Genomic DNA, 24,057 nt, shown 5'->3' on the forward strand with positions numbered 1-24,057 from the left:
TAATCATTGAGTGCTATCTATGATAGAAGCTGTTGGTTTGACGTGTGTTATGTCTGTGGTGGTGCGGTGTTTTCCCATCACACCCCAGACAGCTAAAATCAACCATAACCATTCCACAGGAGGGGAGCATGCTGATATTTCTGTCTGTTTTCACTGTTTTATTAGTGTAAAAAAAACAGCATGATGCAATAAATGTGAGCCTAGCCCAGGACAGGCTGAACCAATTACCCAGGCTTTGACAACGTGTCCAACACCAACAGACAGGCTAAAAATTCCAGTCCTAAAGGGAAAAATGTTGGTGTCCACTGGCTGTGATAACTATAATTTTCAGCGTTGCACTGTGGCAGAAGAAATCACTTGGTTAGCAATTTAAGTCAACTCATGGTATTTCTGTGATTTCCTGTAAGATGGAACTGTCATAGAGTGGAGAGACACTGTGTGTATCTCATGTGCTTCTTTTAAATAGCAAACAGATGCCCTTGATTTGTGAAGTTTTATTGATTTATTTCATTTTAACTCCACACCTGGGAGAACCTATAAGAGCAGCTCTGACTGTAGGGACACACACTGGGTGTATGACTCAAGTGTGTATACATGAAGAAGAAATGATAAGTGGGGAGAGAAGGAGGGCTGGACAGAGGAGTGAGTCTGGTAAAAAGCTGTATACTCAACAGCAGTGAAGAACTGGGCGGCCATTCACATGCTTCGTTTTGTGTTTTCAATCTTTGGGCTGAATCTTTCTGCAGACAAAGAAGATGTTCCTGCCAAATCTGGTAATGAGAAACAAAAACATTTGTTTGTGTGGGAGAGAGGAGGAGAGAGAGAATAATGAGCTATTGTGGCATTTTGTGAGTGACAGTTTAGATACTGCATTATTAGGCCTAGTGATAGATTTATTTTTTGTTAGTTTTTGTAAGCTATTTATAGCTTTAATAACACAGAGCATGTGAGCATGTGGAAGTCATCTGGTTTCTAAGAGAGCCGAACACAGCTGGCTTTTTGAATGGACACTTCTTTGTGTGTAACATCAGGCAGCCTTTGGGGCTCATGTGCCTAGTAGTGTACTTTGTTGGAATTACAGGATGATCAAGTATTTAACAGCATGAGCTACACGTGTACCTGAGTGAGTATATGTTTACATGTTGCTATGTCTTCTAATGTACATTGACATTAAGACAATGATGAGCTATGAGCATTAAGTGGGTAGATGTCACAATGGAATCAGTGGGCGACTAAAGGGAAAGGTTTGGGGAATCACAGCAGTTTCCTGTGGTTCACTGTGGTTTGTGTGTAGCTGTGCTTTTTCAAATGATTAGTTTGATTGCAAAGCTTAGATATTCTACATATTTATTTTTTAATTTATTTGTATTTATTATTATTGTTTCTTCCATACACTTTTCGTCTCAGTGTATCTTACATTTACATTTTCTTTGTCTCCCTTTTATTTTGACAGCCTTGACACCACACTGTATAATGGTAACTCTTTGTGGCTCTATAGTGTCTAAAATAGTATCCTTTAACTATGGTAGGCTTTGTGTAGTTTGTATGTAATGGGTTAAAACAGCAAGTTAGCCACCACATGGCAGTATTGAATAGGATGCTGGCTGCAGGTTTGTGGCGCCTCAGTCAGTATGAAGCTACTGCATTATGTAACTGTATACGCCAGGTTTTAATTTGGATTGGGCAGACTAGACATTACATCAGCTCTGTTTTCCTAACATAAAAGCGGTCACAAGGTGTTTTTGGTCACAATAATCTAAACTTCAGCCCTTTATGTGAGTTTTTCTTAGTTCCAGACCATTAAAATGTTGGCGATGCTCTGGAACATGGCCAAAGAACCTTTGTTTGGATGTCATAGTTAGAAGATCAATAGGTATATTAATCCACCAGCCCCAGCTCTAATCACCAGCCCTCACGCTACCTCAGTGGTAAACTTTTATCACCTACATTTAAAATCACAATATAGCAACAATGCACAGAGCTCCTCTGCAGACCTCAGCCCATCTGGTTACTTAGCTGCCTCTGTTTATTTGTTTTGATTTTCCTTAGTGAGTCATCATCTGCTTCATTTCCTCCATCTCCTCTCTGGCCCCCGACCATGGGAAAAGCCTTGCGAGATCAATAGTGGAGTTTTTCTCCCACTCTCTTCCACTCTCTTTCTCTGTTTGTCTGTCAGCCAAATAGTTCCTGTGGGACGTCTGAAAATGATGCTCACATGTTCACCCTGCTTCCTGTGGAACATAGCATTTCTCCATCCCATCATCGCTGCTGCGTCTAACACAGTGGGTGCATTATAAACGAACATGCTTAGTCATATTATATATTGTTCTTCAACAGTTTTCCAGGGTGGAAATAACCCTTTTTCCAGTGTATTTCAGAGCTCAGGAAGTCAGAGGACACAGGGTCTTTTCCATCTCCCACTCCTGCATGTGTTAAGACTGTTAACACCTGCTTTACCAATAAGCCGAGGAAACCTCTCTGATCAACCAGTGTGGCACTTGTAGGAGTGTGGGCTAGGAAGGATGTTATTTCATTTACTCAAAGGGATTATTTGCCAAAACTGGAAAGGGAACCAATAAAATAAGTAAATAAGAGCCTGTTTTGGAGGGCAGTGCTGATGTCTGGTCCCCCTCTGCCGCGTGTGATGGGATGTAATTCTGCACCAGGATGGGAAGGAGGAGGAGGAGGGGTTGGGAGGAGGGAAAGAGCTGAGGAACTCAGTGAGTGAATGAAAAAAGCAAGGAGCAAGACATACACAATAATGAGGACACCTCTCTATGTGTTAATCTTCAAACAAACTCATGGATCTAGCTGTTGTCTGGACTCATTGAGAGAAGAGAGATGGTAAGAGCTGCATGCCTGCCAGTGAAGTAAGTAGTAAGTAAGTAACCTGTTGGTTGTGTTTGCCAGTAATGTTGTGTTTACTGATTTATCACATCCCTTATAAAATAAGCCTCTTATATATTTTATTTATCAGTTTAGATGTGAAAAATCCTGACAGCGTTAACTCTCAGCAGAAGTCATTTCTCTTTAAAATAGCAGCCCAGACTGTGTAGCTGGCGGTGTCTATTTTCAGAAGCTCATGGCAACTCTGAAGGGCATAACTGCCTCCATAATGACAGGTTACAGTGCAAGGCCAGGCATTTGCAAGCATTAAAAACGGTTCTCTGGCCTGGGTGTGTACGTTAAATCGCTGAGGCTTGTGGGAGCATGTGTGTATATGTGTGTATGTGTGTGTGAGTCAGACAAGACAGAGACACATTACCCTGCCCACTCTCCTGTCCTGTGTCTGAGTGCGTGGCTCAAAGAGGGCCAGTGTTGACAGCCAGTGGGCTGACTGCAGAGGCGCGAGGGGTCCAGTGTCAACGTTGAACAGAGGGGACGGTCTGTTCTCCGTGTCACTGGGTCCTCTGAGACTCACACACTGGATGTGATTGTCAGATAAGTGTGCTTTTTGCCTGGTCTGCAGTGACATCAGATGCAGATTAAACACCCTGTTGTCTCCAACGCTATGAACTAAACTTGGAGCATGGCAGCTGTGGATGACTTTTTGGCTTTTCGGCTTGTTTTAATCCAGAATTTGTAATTGATGCGTGATGACAACACAGAGTAACAAAGAGTTCAAGCATTTGGTTTTGATGCAGCATTGATGTGTCTGTATGTGCTGTGATTTCCTCATAATCAGACGGGAGGGAAAAGCCTGATACAGTCTGATAAAATGATATAAATCACATGAAACAGCCACATGAAAGTGCATCCCTTCTTCTGGCATCAGTTTTTACAGTGTCTCTACTCTCTAAATGTAAACCAAAGGTCCCAGTATTCTTTACTCTTCATGCTTAGTAGACAAAACAGGCATAAGACTGCAGGTAGTTGTGTCTATTCCAGTGTGATAGTGAAAGATATGAGTCATCAAGGCTGCTCATGCGTCTGTGTGTGAGTGTTTGTGGCGTGTCAGCTCCTCATGGGTTGTTGCTTGCCTCTTGTCTGATGTGAACGCAATGAGCAGATGGATTTAATCTGCAGCATCTGTCTGCAAGCATGAAGTGTGTGTGTGTGTGTGTTTGTAAGAGCTGCTTGTGAGTCACAGTGAGTCAACACAGTCAGAGGAAGCAGATCTCATCCATGGTGTGTAAGGGACCTGCAGGGCCTGTTCGCACCTTGTGTATACTATATCAAAAGCACACATGCATTTGTTGTGTTCATTCTCTAACAATCATCGAACAAATCAATAATCGTATTTATATTGACACATAAATCAATGGTAGCTTTCTTGATTGACGGTTTTGTCATTGTTCTGGAGAAACAATTACTCCACACAGTGGGTTGGTCACATGGGCTGATAACTGGGGCAGAAGAGTTTCTAAGGAAAGCTCTGTTCACATTGTAGTACAACTGTAGTAGCAGTATTCCCATCACTCCCATTCATGCCCTGCCACCCTCTCTCTCTCCTCTCTCCTCTGCATGTGTATGTTTCAGGACCCTCATGTGTCAGATAGTTCTTCCAGTCTAGCTGACATGGAGCGCATGAGCAGGAATAAAATGGACCATGGGCGACAGCTGCACCAGGTCTTACAGGTGAGTTGAACTCCTGACCATTTTATGACTAATAAAACAGGCATGTTAAATCGAGCGTCGCCAACCTGATTACCAGCATCTGTTACAACTCTCCTTAGTATTATGCAAGCATAACTAAAAGACATTTGGCACATGTAAAGAGTGTTTTGTTCTGTTTCTGGTGACTCTAAAACTTGATTTCCTCTTTACTCTTTACTTTATTTTTTTATATTTTCAGCTGCAGACAAACATTTGTGTTAAATACATGATATTAGCCATAAGTAAATGACAGCTAATGCTGGCACACACCACATGCATCTATAGTACAATGTTCTCCTCTTTATATTTCACAGTATTGTGTGTTTTTGTTCATAGTACAATTTTAATTAAGTTACCTTTACAATGATATATGATGCTATGTTTTTAAGCTGGTTATTCATGCAGCACTTTGAGGATTTAGTGTTTTTACGAAGTTGTCCACCTGATGTATAAGGTATGGGCTCCATAGTCTGTTTGTTTAGATAATGAAATGATGTATACCAGCTGATTTTTGTCTTAACAGAGCACTCCTCTAGACCTGATTGAAACAGGAAAGTCCCTAAAGGTCCAGGCAGAGCGCCCCCACTTGGTTAGTTTGGGGAGTGGACGTCTCAGCACAGCCATTACATTGCTACCTCTGCAGGAAGGTAATGTGTTGGATAATAAACAGTTTGTTAAAAAAAGAAACATACATGTCATTAATAGGAGTGCAAGAGCGAGAGGAGAGGAGTGTGACGGCATCCCCCTGGGATTCTGTATCTCTTCTGTGCTGTCAAATAATGTGTTTGATTTTTGCACTTACGCAGTCTCACAGAATCACTGATAATCACATTACAGCACAGTAAATAGCTGCAGATTTAATTTACACTGACAGGGTGCCTGTCGTCTGCTAGGCTAACCACATCTCTTGAAGCTAACACCTGTTGTTCAACATTCATTCACACGCTGCTTCAGTTTGTGACTCCACCCAGGCAGCCTTGACCTCAGAGACCATGTCGGCTTTAGCTTTGAACCACAAACCTAAGAATACTTCACAAAAGTATTCATATCCACATGGCTCTGCAGTGACTGCTGCTGAGAACATGTTTTCTCTTGTTGCAGGGAGAACGACGCTGGGCAGTGAGGGGACAGACATCCCCCTGCAGGGCCCCGGCATCGCACCTCAGCACTGCTACATTGAAAACCAGGCAGGCAGCATCACCCTGTACCCACGTGGGAACCAGTGCTCTGTGGATGGCCTTCCCATCACCAAACCATATCGCCTTACACAAGGTACACAGTGACAGGCTTGTAGCTATAAGATGGCTGCTGGTGTTTATCTGTGCTCATCAAATAATTGTTTCATAGAACTCATTCACACAGTTTGAAAACAGATTTGATTATCTGTACTCCAAGTGGACAAAGACACTGTCTAACTTCCCAAACAGGCTCCTGTCCTTCCAGTAACATGCATGCATGCCATAAAAAAGGCACAGGCAGTCCCACCCCCCTCAGTCCCCTCTCTATGGGATATAAGCCAGCAGCTACACCAAAATGTCATTTGAAGCCCGTGTGTGTGCAGGGAGCAGCTGCTGAACAAGAATACTTCAGGCTTTGCTTCATTCAAAGGACAATTATGAAACTCTGAACAAGATAACTCTTCGTCCATATCATAAGGAACAATGGTGCTGCCGTAAGGACTTCTGGAAAAGCGTCAGTGTGTAAACCTCAGGAAATATATCAGGCATTCTTCAAAGACAGCAGGAATGCATGGAACTTATACAGAGCTGATTTTACTTACTGGTTAAATTACATGTAAGTTTATTTCTGTTAATCAAACACTGTCATGTTGGATTTTAGTGTCTACACCAGTACTATGAATATCCAATGACAACAAATCTTCTTCAGAGGCCATACATCTGTTAAGATGTATGTTTACGGTAGTAGAGCGGCTTTGGCTATTCTAAAACAACTGATAAAAAGGACACAAAAGACATACACTGTCTTCTCTCTGACAGGCTGCATGCTGTGTTTTGGTCAGTCGGCCTTTTTCCGCTTCAACCATCCCCAAGAGGCGCAGAGGATGAAGAGCATGCTGCCTGGAGGGAGCCACGGACTGAACACCACAACAGCTCTGCCTTCAGGTAGTGACACCCACTTTTCATTTATTTTTCAAGCAGTGAATGTTCAATTCTTGTGATCCAGAAATGGCTTTCTGGTGACAGCTGTGTGTACATATTCTGGCCACACAAACCTTGTCTTGTAAAGCATGTTAAACTCAGTCAGTTACTAAAATAGGGCTTATACAATTTGATATGGTTTATAGAATGACATATGATTTTTAAAATATCCACATTTCAAGGTTTACATCCTGTAAAATGCTTACAGATATAACATGCAGAGAGCAGCACTGTATTTAACATACAGTATTTTGGAGCCATAGTATCATATCATATTGAGTTGTGTTGTGTGGTGTCATGTTGTGACATAGTGTAAACTTTGAACTGCAAGACTCACGTTTGCTTTCAGAAGGGTTTTTCAGCCTGACTGGTCTTGACTGAAAGTTTCGTTGTTATAATCTGTGACAGGATGCAAAAATAGTTTGTTCAGAGCTAATTATCTTTGACCTACATTGTGATCTACTTCAGTCCACATACTCAGTGTGTGACCTCATTGTATTGTCATCTTGCAATGTTTGTTTTTTTTTCTGTTTTTCTGATTTTATTCATGTGACGCCATAGTAAGGGGGCTCACGCCCGCTGTAACTACCGTGAGTGATATTTAGACTCCATTCTCCTCTGACCTTACTGGTTTGGCTGTCTGAGCCTGAACAGTATAGAGCCACCACACCCTGCCCACTGTGTGCAGCCCACTCTTTCCTGACCAAGCCCTGATTTCATCTGCTCTGAATGAGGTACACGGCTGAAGCTTTTATATTTAGCTGCTTCAGATCCCTGTAGGATTACAACATCACTGAGGAGCATCCCGATCACTGGGTTTGGTTTGTAGAGCAGATCAGGGGCTCTGAGACACTTACTGCTATTCAAAGTGGGCCACTGAGACACATTATGTAACTGTGTGTGTGTATTTTTCTTGCTATGGACTCCTGGTGTCCTACAGCTGACCTGAGGCGTGGTCAATGTCAAAAGGACAAACATGTTTGTTTATGTGTGTTTTTGCAACTGTCTTCTGTCTTTATTCAACAGGAATGCTCATGCACAAGTGTTTCTGTTTCCTCTCTGCAGACCCCCACGGTGTCCTGAATGGGAGTCATGAGCCTTCTCCAAAAAAGGATGACTCTAAAATCAACAACATGGCAAAAAACCTGCAGAGCTCCTTGGTGCTGAAAGATTCATCATCAGCAGCAGCAGGGTGTGGAAAGCAGCCTGCATCTCAGCAAGACATGATAAATGGAAGAAATGGGTCCACAGTAGGGAACGCCATATATGAAAATGTCACAGGCCAGAATAACAAAACCCCTCCAGTTCCTGCGCGGTCCACTCATACTATCCACACTCCAGTCCCCCATCCACGGACCTCACTGTCTGTGGCCTCTAGTGGTACCAATAGGAGTCAGAGGGCCCAGGATAGCCCGAAGCCTGTTAAGAACACAAGGGCTGAAGCCACGTCAAGCCCCACACCACATATCAGAAAGTCAGAAACTTCAAATCACAAACCATCCTCCATCAAGTTTTCCCCTGTGACTCCACCCAGCCCTCGATTAAGAGGTTCCTCTCTGCAGAAGAGATCCCAGAGCCCCATGCGAGAGCAGGCTCAGATTCTCTCACATGTAGATGTCCCTCAAAGGGTCAGGACTGCAGACCCGACAGGGTCCACAACCAGCCTGAAAGAGCTTGCTCCTCACAGCCCTTCCATGTCCTGCAGAGGGGCTCCAGGATCACAGGGCTCAGCTTCTCCGCTTGCCTCACAAAGCTCCACTTCTAAACCAGTTCCAGACAGCCCCCAGGGCCATCGCAAGCTCACGGTTCCATCAAAAGCAGAAGCCATGAGGGCACTCTATACCCAGAGCCCATCACCACTCTCTGGGCTGGAGAAGAAGTCAGGGAACAGGCAGTTAAAGCCCGGCCCAGGAACTGCCATCATGTCAGGCTTGGCCTCTATGTCTGATTTGTCTCCTCTTGCTAGCCCTCATAGTCAAAGAAAGACCTCTTGCATGGGTGTGAAGGGATCCTGCAGCAAGGAAACAAATCCTATGAAACCATATACCCGGGAACGCAAAAACAGCATCTCTGAGATCAGTGACAATGAGGACGAGCTGCTGGAATACCATCGCTGGCAGAGAGAGGAGCGGCTGCGTGAGCAGGAAATGGAGAAACTGGTAAGTGATCTTCTCTGCTGTAAGAAAAGATCTGCTGAAAATAATCTGAAAATAATGATATTGAATTTTATCTTTAATGTTTGTTCCAAGATTTAAATCTGTCCAAATGTGTATAAGAACTTCAGTCAGGAAGTCACTGAGAAAACATTTGTGGTTCTTGTTTAGCTTTTTGGCTGTTGTGTTTACTCTTTTCTGGAATTTGTATAGACTATACAAAAAAATCAATTTTCAGCCAAGTAAGAACAAACATCAAAAAAATAAGATACCAAGGCACAGCTGTGTCTGGGTTTACAAACAGACAGAGCAACATTAGCACAGCTAGAGCTGTGATTAAATTGCAAAATAAAGTGTTAAAAGGAACTTTATTTTCTGCAATGTGAAAGTACACTGCAAAGCAACAACACATGGCAACTGATGAGAGGACTACAAGGCGAACAAACACCATGATTTTAAGAAAGAGTTAGGTGGAGAAAGCAGAGACTGCTGGCAGGCAGACTCCCTGTCTGCTTTCTGATATCTTCTCTAAATCCTCTGGCATACAGCCAGTAGCTCATCTCCTTTGAGTATTACTGGCATCGTCAGCCCATGTGGGCCGGATGACACGGGGTGAAAATTCTTCCAGAAGTCTTGGGGTCCAGAGTGGAGGGTGTGTCTGGATATTGCTCAACACTATATTTACCAAAAGGAGGAGCGGCATTTACTTTCAAAGCTGCCTCCGCTCGACTCAAGGCTCTTTCTTATTCATGTCCACACCAGAACAGATCAGAGGCTGCATACTTGTTATCCATCTTCAATCCAGCACCCACCCCCCACTGCTGCTCCTATTCACTCTCCACTTGCTCCACTTGCCCCACTCAACCCCCCCCGCCCCTTTCTTCAGCCCCCCCACCACCGGCCTGCATACTGACAGCTGAGGCCACCACAGAGGCGGGTGGTCAGTGCTGGCCCTCGGACTATTTCAGGAACCAAAAGGTTTCTGGTAACAAATAAGAATACTGTAAGCTCTTCCCACATGTTGAGTCATCTATGAGTAGACAGTGTCAACCTGTTGTGTTGACGTTTGCTCATATTTGAGTTTTTCTGTTACACTGTTTAAATTTCACATGCATTTATGGTGTGATGCTATCATGTGGTACTGGATAGTTGGGACAGCTCAACAGGATTAGCTGCTTGTCAAACCAACCCCCTAATATCTGCAAACATACAGTCATTTATTTATTATGATATTTATTTAAACTGATAATTTGGTTCATCTTTTTGTCCGGTTTTCATTATTCTTTCATTTATTCTTGCTTATAGGACACATCCATACTGAATGTAGATAACCATACAAACTCGAGAGTTGTGTAGAATTTCAACAATTCATTAGGGAAATACACTCTCCTGAAAGGGTCAAATGAGAAGATTCAAACCACTCTGGATATGGTTAGCTCAGCTTCTGGCTCTTGTCAGCAGCTAAAAAACTGCAAACTAGCATCAATTTGTTGTCTAAAATGTTGACAAATCAGGAAGAGAAATGTCCAACAATTCAGCTTTAATCCACTCATGAGTATGACATCTAGTCATATTGTTGTCATATTGTCAGTGAGTTTCACATGTTTAAAAGGTTACACCTAGGTTTCTTACTATTTCTATAATGTGACTGGGTTTAAATCATCATAGCTGATGAGTAGTGAACTGTGGGGTCCTGGACCAGGTTTTTCATTTGGTCTTTGAACATAAAGCACCCACAAACCTGCACAGAGAGACAAAGAGAGGATTTCCTCTCAGTGAAATGAGTTCCCTATATTTGGCACACTGCTCTCTTGGCACAGTTGGCACAGATATGCAGGTCTGTTTTTTTACTGAACCCATTCCACTCACATCGATATTGCTATACTTTTAAAACTACACTGCACTTTATCTCCAAGCGAAATTAAAGGGCAAAGGGAGGATGTGAGAAAGATGTTATTATTTTAAGATCAATTCAACTGTTAAGAAGCCAAACAGTTACTTTGCAACCTAATAATATTCGATTTTTGAGAGAGCTGAAGTAAATGATGACATATTTTTTAAGTGTATGGGAGGGTTTGCACTGTTGCTGTATTATGTACTAAAGATCTGTATTTTACATTTGAACATTGTGTTGAGTCCCATTGTGTGTGTGTTTAGGGTTCATTATGAATGAAGTTCCCCATCATTGCACCTTAATAACTCAAGGTTCACACTTAGCAGCACTCCTCTTTCTTAAACAAAGCAGGAAGGCTCAGGGTGCATAGCAGAGCTGTTGTGGGTATTTTAACAGCCTGCTCCAGACAAAGTGGACTGCAGACACAATTGTTTCTAGTCTTGCCAGTCTCCTTATTATTGTCAGATTGGAATGATGATTACATATGCTGCACTATTTTAGTAGATTAAGGCAAGCATCTCATTGTTTGGCACAGAGACAGCCGAATGGCCACAAGCTAGAACCATATGTGGAATATCACACATATGCAAAGCTGCTGTGAACCAAGAGGCCTTTGGACACTAAATAAAGTTTAACAATGTATTCTTTTACATTTATCACAAACATGTTTTTATAAACAACCCAAGTTCTGACAGGTTTTACTATGAAACCACTCCTGATAGACATGCTACATCAGCTTCAGCCCTCCTGCTCTCAGGTTACAGCTGTCCCATGCCTGTGAGGGACAGCTGCCTAAATGGGACAATGTCACACAAGGACACATGAAGCTAATCTGCAATACGATCTATAATGTGAGACGTCATGCTCACGTCTGATGTCTCTCTTCTATAGGAGCGACAGAGGCTGGAGACCATCCTGAATCTGTGCGCAGAGTTTAATCCAGAGGACAGTGCTGCAGAGCTGGTAAGAAGTGGACTGCTGGGTGTTGCTAGAGGAACCTGCTCAGACACAGCAGGGGGAATGTCTCTTCAGGGAGTAGACAGATCCTGCAGGGTGAGAGAAAATGATGAGGAACTCCACAGAGAGGAGTCCAGCAGCACAGAGAGCACACATCAAGAGGTAAAACACACATTACTGATGTTTGATGCAAAGCGTGTGAGGAAGAAGTGTTAGGTTTTCCTTTTGTTATTTAAAGTGTGAAGAGCTGTTAGCTGGACAGGAGCAGGTCCAGCTGGAGGAGGACAGGAGCAGGATCTTGGCCAGGGTGGATGACTTGAAGCACAGAGTCAGTGAATTGGAGCAGCAGCTGCAAGAGACCAAACAGGAGGTCAGACAACACGTGTACAATTAATGGTTGTTGATTAATCTGCGTGCACTTCCTTCTTGTATGCATAGAGTACTTTTTGCACTCTGACTTCATATTTGTCCGTAGATGGAGATGGAGCAGGCCCTGCTGCAGGCGGAGAGACGAGCAGAGCAGGAGCAGGTGGAGGCTGAAAATGAAATCATCTCTCAGCTGCAGCTCAGACTCAGCCAGCTGGACAAAGCCACCCAGAAAGAGAAGGAGAAGGTGAGCACACACAGCACAAAGCCACATGATGCAAGCACTGTCAGTCTGCCAATAGCCACTGGTCTGCTGCATGTGAATGACATAAAAATGTGTGTGTTTTTTAGAATACATTAAACCTGCTACTTCCTGAACATACAAATGTCTAGATACAGTCTCTCTATAGACTTTTTCTGAACTCTCAACTGACTTGCTGTTTTATAGACTGTCCTGAAACACAAAAAACAACCTGTCCTCTCTCTAAAGTGTCCAAACAGTCAGAATTACATCCTTTCCAATATGCTTTTGGCTGAATGTGACCAATTCAGATGTTGATTTAGATACATACTCTTTTTTTATGTGTCTTCTTTTATCAGTCCCTAACACCTCCTACCTAACCTCTGCTTTTTTTCTAAAATCCTCTTTAACTGCCTGTCCGCTCTACCACTTGACTGCATGGATTTTGAGTCGTCCATGATTTTATTTTTCTTCCTGGCGTGGTATGTGTGTCTGAATGCGGACACAATTGTGTGTATGTGTGTGTTTCTGTGTGTTTTTAGGGGAGGGCTAATGTGTCGGCTGAGCGGAAGGTCCTGGAAAAGCAGAGGAATGAGTACAATGAGCTGAAGAGGCAGTTTGATAAGTGCCCCTTGTCTCAAAGGGAACAGTTACAGGAGCAGCTCAGCAGGGTCAGTGTTCTCACACAGCCCACTGGCTGGCATCAGTGAGTTATGATATCCTGAGTACTGCAGTACTGTTACTGTATGATCTGCACAGAAACATCCACAGATGTAACACAGACTCTGTTTGAAGCACTCAGAGCTACTCATAAATATGCAGGCTGTGCACATTTTCTTCATCACACAAACATGTAAGGTTTATTAGTTCCACATCTTTGGTAAGTTTAGTGCATTTGCTATTTCTGCAGTTTTAATCTGCTTATTGGCTGCTGTTCCCTCATTCTGGATGCAATTGGTAATGATTAATAATGCTATTAACAGCTTTGCTCTAAAAATTTGCATGCTCTTTTTTGCCCACAACCACTCAGCACGCGGTTGCCAGATTTGAAGAGTTTAGATCGTTTAATGATGTCTGGTGTTTCATATTTGAATGAATTCTATGAAAAGACCAAAAAGAAGGCTCTGTGATCTTTCCACCTTTTCTGCCTGAAGGAACCAGATGTAAGTGTTTGAAAATGTGCCATAGTTGCATTTCTGAAAAAGACAATGGTATTTCCTAAAACAGATGTTTTTCAAACTGGAATAAACACTGCATTTCATTGGAACTATTTCCTGCCGTTGATTGATACCTGCTTACAATTTATGACAACCAGACAAGGCATCTGGTAAAATGAAAAAACAGTTCATAACAACAGAACAGATAAGTAGCTATAGAAACACAAACAATACAAATCAATCATTTTTGGTCTTTTCATTGGATTTTGTCCACAGTAAGGGGAATATCTGTCTCATGCTTTAATACATCCCTGTCAAACTATAGCCATGACCCATGTTTTTATGTTGCATGTGCACAGAAAGCTGAAGCTCTGGAGTCTGGGACCAAGCAGTTTGAAGAGCTGGAATTCTGTCAGCTGGAGGAGGAGAGCAGTTTGGAAGAAAAGAAGGAGGCTCAGAGTTCGCAGCTTCTCCAAGAGCGAGCCGAGTATCACTGCAGTGTGGCCAGGAGGAAGGTGGGGTTACATCTGTGGCTGAAAGTATAATCTGAATAGATTATATGCCGCTGTGATATTAAGAAAATGGACATGTTGGTGGGCAGGAGAAGATGGCCACCCTGGAAGCTCAGGTGAAGCAGCTAGGGCTACAGGCTTCTCAAGACTGTGGGAGGATAGCGAAGGACAGGACAGTGGCTCTGCAGCTGTTACACAAGGTTAACCTCTCACTGTCCATTAACATTCATTTCACTGTATTTATGTTGTGCTGGAAGCTGAGAAATGCTTTGCTGGTTCCACCTTTTAGGAGCAGGACAGGCTGTGTGCCCTGGAGAGGAGGTACTACACCTTGACAGGCAGAAACTTTCCAAAGTCCAACAGCAGTGTAAAAGAGGTGAGCAGGTACATGTGATGTCACCGCCCCCTGTAGCATCTAACCTGGAGGAAAATTACTGGACTTTATTTTACTTAGGTAAACTTTTTAAACAGGACTGTCTTCACATCAGCGAACCTGACCTTTATGTGGATGGTCCTCCTCATAGCCCCTGTCCCTCCTCTGCCTCCTTCTCCTCCTCCTCTCACATCCCCTCCCCTGAACTCTGTCCTGTCAGGCTACAAGAGGTAAATCACAATGAAATCCTCTCTGTAATAGAACCTAACAAACCATAAATGCCTTTGCTTGTAATTAAAGCAGGGGATAAAGATACTGACAAACAAGCTTGCGGTGCGTTGGTAGACTTTCTGTCTTTGTTTGAGGCTTCTTCATAATGACCTGTTGATTAAACTAGCATTAACATACGATAGAAGCCTTGGTGTACTCTTATCCCAGTGTTGTGGCTGTCGATGCAGGAGTACCTCAGGCTGTCTGATGTCTATAGGATGTATGGGAATGCTTCTCTGCAGCCTCGCTCCTCCTCCCCTGCCGCTCTCCACTGCCTCTCACTCACTGTTGCTCCAGCTCTGCCATGTGAGGTAGACTCCCCTTTTGCTCTGTGCCTTTTCTTTCTCTGACTTTCAATGATCGAAAATAATCAGCCCACCAAGCATGTTATCACCAAATGTCTTTGCTATCATCTCCTAAACCTTTTTTTCTCACTTTGCTCTCCCTGTCCTGTTTTTCTGTGTCTGTATTGGATGTTTATGTGAAGGAGTACATCACCGTCAGCCAGTTAAGCCAGATCTTTGGGATGCAGAGACTTGATCCCTCCTCTTCCTCCTCTTTGCCATCATTCCAATTTGCCTCCTCTGAATCTCCCTTTTCATACCACTCATCCACATACAGTCCTTCCTCCTTTCTCTCTGCACAGGTACACAAGCACTTTTTACAACGATTGATCCACTGAATTGCCATGATGATCTTTTGCTTGATATTGTCACATGTCTATGTTTGTCTTTCCTACCTGCCTGATGCTTACTGATGCTGTTGCTCTGCTGCTCCTGTTTTTTTCCTTTGGCTGGATGCTTGTCACCACCTCAGAGCCAGCCTGAGCTGAGCAGGAATGCATTGCCTCCTATTAATCTCGAGCGCTGGTACCAGGACATCATGGCGGCTGGAGAGCCTCAGCCATGTCCTCCACCATTACCTGCAAAGTCTTTTTCTGCACGCAGACATGGACAGGTAAATTATCTGAATGTCTTACTAGTAGGTACTTGTTAGTGTCTTGCTAAACGCCAGTGTCCCCATGAAGGGATTTTCTCATCTAACACTCAACAATCCAAAATTTATATGACAAGGAAGCCCTCTAGTGGACAAAAAACAGGTAGTGTGGCCCGTGAAGCTCCACTCTGCCCAAGAAGTCTACATGAGGACAGGACAAAACATTATCTCACACATTCAACTTAAACAGTCTTGCTGTTTGTTGCCGGCCTTGAAGCTTAAATTAAACTCCAATTTTTAATGTTCCTCCTACAGCTGTTAAAGTCTAAATCAGATGGTGAAGTTGGTCAGGGATCATCTAGCTCTCATACCAGCACCACTGTGGTCCTTCCACAGTCCACTGATATTACACATGCATCCACAAAGGTCAGTTCCATTTGTCTGTACTGTGACATGTGTGTCTTTAAAGCAGTTTTGCTGCATGATGCTTTTCATGTGTATTTCAGGGGTTACAGTTGGTGCTATGCGAAATGTCAAACCCGTTAGACATGGACCCCAGGAGGCAGGTGGCTTTGCAGAACAAAGGTACTTCAGTGTTTTAGTCTTTTCACATCTGCACTCCAAATTGGAATGTTTTAGCTGCTATCTACATAACCTTTGTCATCCAGGGGCCTCTTACTCTCTTGTACTTGATTGTGGATGCTCTGAAATTGTAGTAATGACTTGGCACCATCAGTAGAGGGCAATGGAAGCCTGTGATAGCTGACTGCATCCTCTATTCTTGCACAGATCTATCGCCTACAGTCCATCACTCCATCCTGCATCATCAGTCGCCACCGAGTGGCAACCAGGCATATGACACCCTAAGCCTGGAGAGTTCAGACAGCATGGAGACCAGCGTCTCCACTGGCAACTCTGCCTGTACCCCAGAAAGGTGAGAGACTGGAAAATGAGCAGCTGGCTCTGTTTCCATGGGAACATTCAAGTCTGCCTCATCCCAAAGGAGAAGGGTCACTGCGCTTTGTTCCCGTGACAACATGTTTTGTTACATGCCTGCTCACAAGTGCATGCTAGGTACACTGGCTGTTGCCATGCCAACCCTATTCAAGTTTTCACATATTTTGTGAAGTTTACAGCTGTTTATAAAGAACCCCATGTCTCCCCTGCTGCTTTTACTGTTTGGTTTCCTGTTTAAGTTTTTCACGCAAAACCTTGTCATAACCATGTCATCAGATGCTCCTTCCCTGTGTGTGTTGCAGTGCCTGTGGGATGGAGGCCCAGAGGATAGAGGAGATGGAGAAAATGTTAAAGGAAGCACAGCAGGAGAAAGCCAGGCTGATGGAGAACAGAGTGAGTCAATGCTGCACTTGAAGTGAAGTTTGTGTCAAATAAGCTGCAGCATTTACTTAGAGTTAATAAGTCTTCGTCATAAATCCATAGAGCATCATCCTGCACACATTAATTATTTACTTAATTTTTCAAGCAGAAATAAAAGGCATTTATAGGTAATTCAAGTTTTTAACATGTTGATTAGCTCCTGCTCTGTGTCATATTTAATACTAAAGTGATTATTTTGGCATGTTGCTCAAGTAAACTAATCTATATCTACTAATCTTTAACATTTTATTTTTCCTATAATTAAAAAAATCGCAGCTCTTAGTTTGTTTGATGATCTTCACCTCTTCCATAACAAACACTGTACAAGTGGAGTAAATCTCTCTCCACTCATGGTATACGATACCACAATATAGATCACAACATCGCAAACATTGGCCTTCCGATCGAAATATTCAATGTCTCACTGCATTTTATAAAACTAAAAATCTTATGAGTAAAGTCATTGATTTAAGTTACTATCCCTTTTTCGCTCTCACTTCCACTGGGAGTTGACAAACTGTAACTTGAACTAGAAATGTTGTGTTTCAAAGTGATCAGTAATCTTAAGATGTGTTGAAATTGAGTTGTAATTATTTATCTTTGTATTATATCGTCATGTTGAAACAAAGTAAAGCTGTGTGTAAGTGTCTGAAAGCTGCAAAGGATCATTTTACATCAGCAAAGCTCCCCCTTCCACACATAGACTTAAGGGATATATTTTACAAAACCCTGGATAGGGACTTGAATTCTCATGTGCATCTTCTGACAGTCATTTGCTTTGTATTGCAATATTTGCCTACCATTAACATATTCTCTCACCATTATTTTTTCTACTCCACTCCATCTGTTCCTCTTTCTCCTGCCCCACCACTCCCAGGAGAGGGAGGTGCAGGCTCGGCGACAGATGTTGGAAGAGGAGCGGAGGAGACGAGAGGAGGCCGAGAGGAGGCTTCAGGATGAGACGGCCCACAGGCAGAGGCTGGTGGAGGAGGAGGTGAAGATGAGAGAGAAGCACTTCTCTCAGGTCAGTGGAGCAGCAGGAGGAGACGGGGAGGCGGGAAGAAGAGAGAGGAAGGGAGGGGAGGGAAGGAGGGAGGGGCAGGGAGACTTAGGGGAGAGGATGAGAGACAAGACACTAAAGAGAGGCTGGGTGTGTGGAGAGATCAAAGATTGTCAAAGGAAGGGAGAGAATGAAGGGGAGGGAGAGGAGAACGAGAGAAAATTAATGTGGCAGATGGGGGATATAAAACACAATATACACATAATTCAAGCTTTTCTTCTAGATGATTAGTGTAAACAAATACGCTCAATGAAACATGCACCCGGGTCAGAATTTTTAATTGAGCAATGGATCAAATGAGTTGTGTTAAATATGACTGCTTGTAGTGACAAACACAATTACTCCTGGCTCGGCAGCTCTCGTCATCCCAGCGGAGTATTTAGTTTCTTTCAGCTTTTACACGCTGCAGTTTATGGATTAGGTTTCCTGCTCACATTGCATTGTATTTAAATACAAAGCAGAACTGCTAGCTAAATCCAAATGGCAGCAATGGACAAGATTAACACTTTGTAAATGAACATAATAGAGCATTAGGTAGTGAAGAAGATAAAGATTCCTATTAGGAGATTAAAAAGACCAAAACATGGAGAAATTTACAAAATGTAATTGTAGTTTTTATAGATGAGTTCTTTGATTTGAATCAACTCAAGTGGACAACTTCAATAAATATGTATGAAAGAAAAACTCTTCATTGTAAAAATGATGCTTAAAAATCACTGTTTCATTTTATGACCATGAATTCCTAGAAAATTTTCCATCCTCACTTTTTGCTTACAGTCTCTGCTCCCAGAGGACCTAAACCCGCCCTGCTGATTATTCCCACAGCTGTCTCTCTCTCACACAGATTAATAAGCAGCATTAAAGCAACATCAGATGTTCTCTCCGCAGGCCCGTCCAATGACGCGCTATCTGCCAAACCGCAAGGAGGAGTTTGACCTGCGGGCCCATGTGGAGTCATCTGGTCACAGCATAGACACCTGCCCCTACGTCATCCTCACCGAGAAAATGTGCAAGGGCCACCTGGTGAAAATGGGAGGCAAGATCAAATCGTGGAAGAAACGCTGGTTCGTTTTCGATCGTCTCAAGAGGAACTTCTGTTACTACGTGGGTGAGGGCAGGCGACAGCTTTTTCTGTACCTCTATCAGTTTAATTAGTCCTATCATTGGATAAGATTGCCCTCAAAAACCTAGTATAGTTACATTCATCTGGTTCACCCGTACCATATTCACTCACAGTGTCTTTCTGTGTTTTGAATCTAACACATATAAACAGGGAGAAGAAAGGCAAAACGCTACATAAACTACTACAATATATAGTTGTTCCACTTAACTAATGATAAAATACCTCTAGACCTGTTCATGTGAAGGAAAGTTTACTGGTTTAGAGAGAGTACTGTATCATCAGCACAGTACATGTTTGACTTGTAGTTTTCTGGAGCTGATGACTGGACTTTATGGACTCGTCTTTGTTTAGAACAGACACAACATCTTGCCTTTAGGATCTGGTCACTTGTTGAGTCTGTCAATCAAGCTCTGTTTCAAAATCTTCACATTTGCAAAGCAGCACTGAAAGAGCAACTTAATCAAAAAGACTTCCCTCTGCCTTTCCTTTTGCCTTGGAGGCCTGAGCGTTACAGCTTCTGTCGCTCAGTGACCTCTGCACCAGCACCTCTGTATGGAGGAATGATACTTGTTATACACTTCTTCTTCTTTTTTTTGATTCTCTGTAAGGATCCTATTGTGTTCTTCCAGGCTCGTCTTTTCCAATGTAAGCCTGTGGCCTCTTTACAGATGAAAGTGATCAAACAAATGAACTTCCCGCAGAAAGTTTTCTCATTGTGCACAAAGCCAGGACCTGATTTATTCAGTTCAGCCAACAGCAGCGCTGAGGTTCATCTGAAGAATGTTCACTTTGCAGTTCGCACCCGCCTTCTGTCCCTGTTTATTCATCTGGAAGAAGATGCTAATTAAAGCGACCCTAAGTAGAATCCTTCCTCTTCATTTTTTGTCAGTCACGTCTATCAGTCACTGTCCCCCTAAATCTAAAACTGGAACAAATAGTTTTCTGAATAATTCAGCAGTGTTTTGTTTTTTAGCCATTTTTTTTAAAACAATCAAGTTGAAAATGGAATCCAAGTATATTTTCATTACTGACGCCCCTGTTCTTTTTGCTCCTCTCTCTCCTCTCACTTGCCTAGCCTTTTCACCCCCTCACTCCTGACGAAGATGATGGTGATGACGGTGATGAAATAAGATGCAATACTTTCTCTAGATGTGTTTTTCGTGGGGAGGAGGCTAGCTCCTGGCTTGTTCGTGACTAATAAAACGAAACTCACATTTCAAAAACATTTATCTCATTACTAAGCAGATTTGACTTATGGAAAAAAGGGTAAAGCAAGAAAAAAAAGTGTCGGACGCATTTTAAAAGACTGCTGCTAATTGTTGGTGGATGTTTGTTTCTTAGCTGGGCACTCCAGTGTGGAAGGAAGACACTACAGGAAAAGACCGCAGTTCATTTGGATTTTAATCCAGAGACTCAGATTTTAAATGAAGACATCTGAGAAGTTCTCCTTCACACCTAAATGCCTTTAGTTTAGCCCTAAAGTAGAAAAATCCATCAGTCCAGTGCCTGAATTCAACGAGCTTCATCCACAGGTTTCAGCTCTTCAATATGAAGTTATAAAAAAAGGCTTAAAGGTATCTGAATCCAACAAACTGGACAGAACTCTGACCTGCTTGAGGGGAAATGTTCAACAAAAGATCAAATGTGATACTCAAAACAGGCATTCCTTTTAACAAAAATCCTCAACCTTGCCAGCAGGAAAAAAAAAGAGAAGAAAAACACACAGAAAGTACGACTGAGGAAAACAAGTCAAGTTAATAGGATGGTGAAGACTTGAGGCATAGCTTGAAATAGACTTTTAATTAACTTTTACTCTGATACAGCGCTGCTCATACCTATTCATGGACCATGTGTTGCTGGGATAAAAACATCCTGTTCTTCCTGTTTGTGTGTGTCAGGCCTCTCCATCTGCATTTAACTTGTTGTTGCTCTGTTTTACAAAAAGACACATATTTCCTCTTTAGAATAATCCAATTAAGCTACAACAATTAAATCTCATCCCAGTCCAAACACCTCTATCTATTCACTGTACTGAATGGCTCCGACCCTCAAGTAATTTTTCAGTGTTAATAAAAAAAGCTGAAAAAAATGTCCCAAAGCTCAATCAAGAATTAAAGATATTTGTAAGTTTTAACTTGAAGATTGATATCTCAATCTGAGAAATTTCAATAAACATACAGGCACAACACAGCCACCAAGAAAGAAGGTGCATAAAAACAACAGCAAAAGTTCCAAAAAAGAAAGTTAAGAAATTTAGATGAGGGTCCATAAAAATGTCACAATCTCCACATTATACTAAATTACTCAATTTAGTTAAATTATATTTCGTATTTTCAGGTAAAAAGTTAACCAAGTTACCAAACTTCTTTCACTCCATTTAGTCCTGTGACCACATGTTTTAAAACCAGAAATAATAAATTATAAAATATATGTAATAACCTAATTGCTCTTACAATACATAGTAAACACTCCGTCCGTTATTATCATGTATCCCCACTTCACTTGAGGATTTAGCTGTCTGCTGCCTGGGCTGGCAGAGGTCTTGCATCAGTACAAGCTGTAATGTGACTTAATATATTTATTTCCCTTTTTCTTCTCAGACAAGCATGAGACCAAGCTGAAAGGGCTCATTTACTTTCAAGCTATTGAAGAGGTTTATTATGATCACCTGCGCAGCGCCACCAAGGTAAACACTCCTTTTTCAATACTTACTGTTGACCATTTCATATAATTTCTTATAGTGAAGTAAATTCAAAATTAGTCTTTGGTCAAAAAATTATGATCATAAATGAATTAAATATTCTGCTGCTCTTTCTATTATTTAAAAATTGAAAATGTTTTTTTTTTCAGGAAAATATATTAAGAAGCATTTTGGAATAGTTTTGCTTTTTCTCTTAGTAAAATAATCTTAAATAATTTTCCTTTCATAATTTTCTGGTATACATTCTATTGTTCTGAAAAACATTTCTCAGAGGAAAAAGATGCAACAGGTGCATCTCTCAGTTTTCTGTCTCCCCGCTGTCTGTCTCCAGAGCCCCAACCCATCTTTAACCTTCTGTGTGAAAACCCACGACCGGCTTTACTACATGGTGGCCCCGTCCCCAGAGGCCATGAGGATCTGGATGGATGTCATAGTAACAGGCGCGGAGGGCTACACACAGTTCATGAGCTGAGGGACCACAAGGGCAACGATTCTGAAGGACGGCGGAGAGGACTGGGTGAGCACCCAGACACCTGCCGGCCAACCTGAGCTGCTCCCTGCTGGAGCTGGAACTGAGGTGAATGCTGTGATAAACGGATGGACCTCTGAAGAGATTAATAATCTCTCTTTGCCAAGAAAAAAAAACACCTGATACCTTTGAGCGAATGAGGACTTAGTCATGACAGCGGTGCTTTTTAAAGAATTCAGAGTTGTATTTATATTTCAGATATTATGAGAAAAATAACAATTGAGCATCTTGATTTATGTGAAGGGAGCTCTCAGCTATACATCAATCACATTCTGTTACCAAAATGTATTGTTATTAAATACAATGTCAGACTTCAGGAGGAACACTTTGATTTCTTACTTTATATAAGCTCAAACTGTTTACACCTCTGAAGCCGATTTATGCATGCAGTGTCATTTCTCTAACCTTTTTGATACGTTTCTACTTTTGCCCTCAAATCTCTTAAAATTTCAAAATACTACAAGCAACAAAACTTTGTAATAACTGTTTAGAAATATATAAAAAACATGGTATATATATATATAGATATATATAGAGTCTTTGCCAAATACTTGTCAGAATTTCTGTCCAGTTTTTACAGTACAAGTGTTAATATCGAAAGCTTTTCATTAAGGGAAATAACACAACATTTATGTGTCTGCATATAAATATAAATCATAAATTACAGTCCTGTAATAATAAATAAAACTACCGTGAACATCTCATGAATAAACATACAGTATATGATGGATCTGGCTTTGTTTTGTCTCATTGTTTTTCTGACAAATTGGCTAAACTGAATTACAAAACCTTTCTATGCTTCTTTAATTAACATTATTCACAAAGAAGATGTTAATTACATGCTTTCTTTAAATGATCTCAGTGCTCCTAATGAGTTCATATCTCTCGCAAAGGTCTTCCCTTTAAAACACTTGCCTCTTTACGTAAGAACAGTCAGGTGGCTTAATGAGGTAATTGGCTCATTAACTCCGATTGTCTGCAGAAGTTGGTCCAGAAGGACTGAGATCATTGCTCATAAGTGTGTTTCTGGGGCAGTGTAATACATTATATGGATCATCTGCACTAGAAACAAAAGAAAACATGAAATTAGATGCAACTTTACATGTATGATTCAACATCGAGAAATCATGTATAAAAACCATACACGTAAAGTTCCCACAAACAAGAAGAAAAAAAATATATTCATGCTCTCGTGTTCGAATCTTATCAGAGAAAAAGACTACAGGGATCGGTGTAATGTTTAGGCAATCAAGAAAACACACCTTGCTGCTGACAGGTATCAATTAGATTCAGCATGTGAAATGTAAATGTCCTGCTTGAAAGTGAAAAACATGTTTAGTGGCACTAATTAAAATGAACATCCCCCCTCCTCTGGTTCAGAACAGGTGACGCTCCCCGCTCATAACTCAGACAGCAACCAACCGCTTGTCTGACCTTGGGAGAGATTTCCACACATCACCCCTCTTTCAGTACCTTTAAGTCTCTGGTGTGCACGGCTGAATAATAAACAGATCTTTAAGAGGGCAGTGTGAGCTCATTACCGTGGTGATGAGCGTGAGTGACACCCAGCCTTATTGTTGGTGAAATATTAATGAGCCTCACTTTCACACTCGTAGGAACGGCCTTCTCCCCGGGCCTCTCTTATCACACACA

The 24,057-nt window shown here is 42.0% G+C and overlaps 1 protein-coding gene across 12 annotated transcripts; it reads left to right on the forward strand.

Moving 5' to 3' along the window:
* The first annotated feature begins 648 nt into the window (after nt 1–648).
* Nucleotides 649–23,134, forward strand: phldb1a (pleckstrin homology-like domain, family B, member 1a). Of its 12 annotated transcripts, none has more exons than XM_028421149.1 (25): nt 649–773; nt 4,480–4,578; nt 5,120–5,243; nt 5,698–5,868; nt 6,594–6,719; nt 7,821–8,914; nt 11,694–11,921; nt 11,998–12,129; nt 12,235–12,372; nt 12,909–13,037; nt 13,883–14,038; nt 14,125–14,235; nt 14,325–14,411; nt 14,507–14,638; nt 14,867–14,989; nt 15,166–15,324; nt 15,495–15,635; nt 15,930–16,040; nt 16,121–16,199; nt 16,404–16,548; nt 16,874–16,964; nt 17,869–18,015; nt 18,940–19,159; nt 21,775–21,860; nt 22,207–23,134. In XM_028421149.1, the coding sequence occupies exons 1-25, from the start codon at nt 756–758 to the stop codon at nt 22,345–22,347; spliced, it is 4,188 nt and encodes a 1,395-aa protein (XP_028276950.1). In that variant the 5' UTR covers nt 649–755; the 3' UTR covers nt 22,348–23,134. The 12 variants fall into 12 exon arrangements, with proteins under 12 accessions (XP_028276950.1, XP_028276956.1, XP_028276958.1 ...); XM_028421151.1 differs by lacking the exon at nt 649–773 and adding an exon at nt 2,728–2,844; XM_028421150.1 differs by lacking the exon at nt 649–773 and adding an exon at nt 2,737–2,870.
* The last annotated feature ends 923 nt before the right edge of the window (nt 23,135–24,057 follow it).

This window comes from Parambassis ranga, chromosome 14 (genome assembly GCF_900634625.1).
Source record: "Parambassis ranga chromosome 14, fParRan2.1, whole genome shotgun sequence".
NCBI classification, from domain to species: Eukaryota; Metazoa; Chordata; class Actinopteri; family Ambassidae; genus Parambassis; species Parambassis ranga.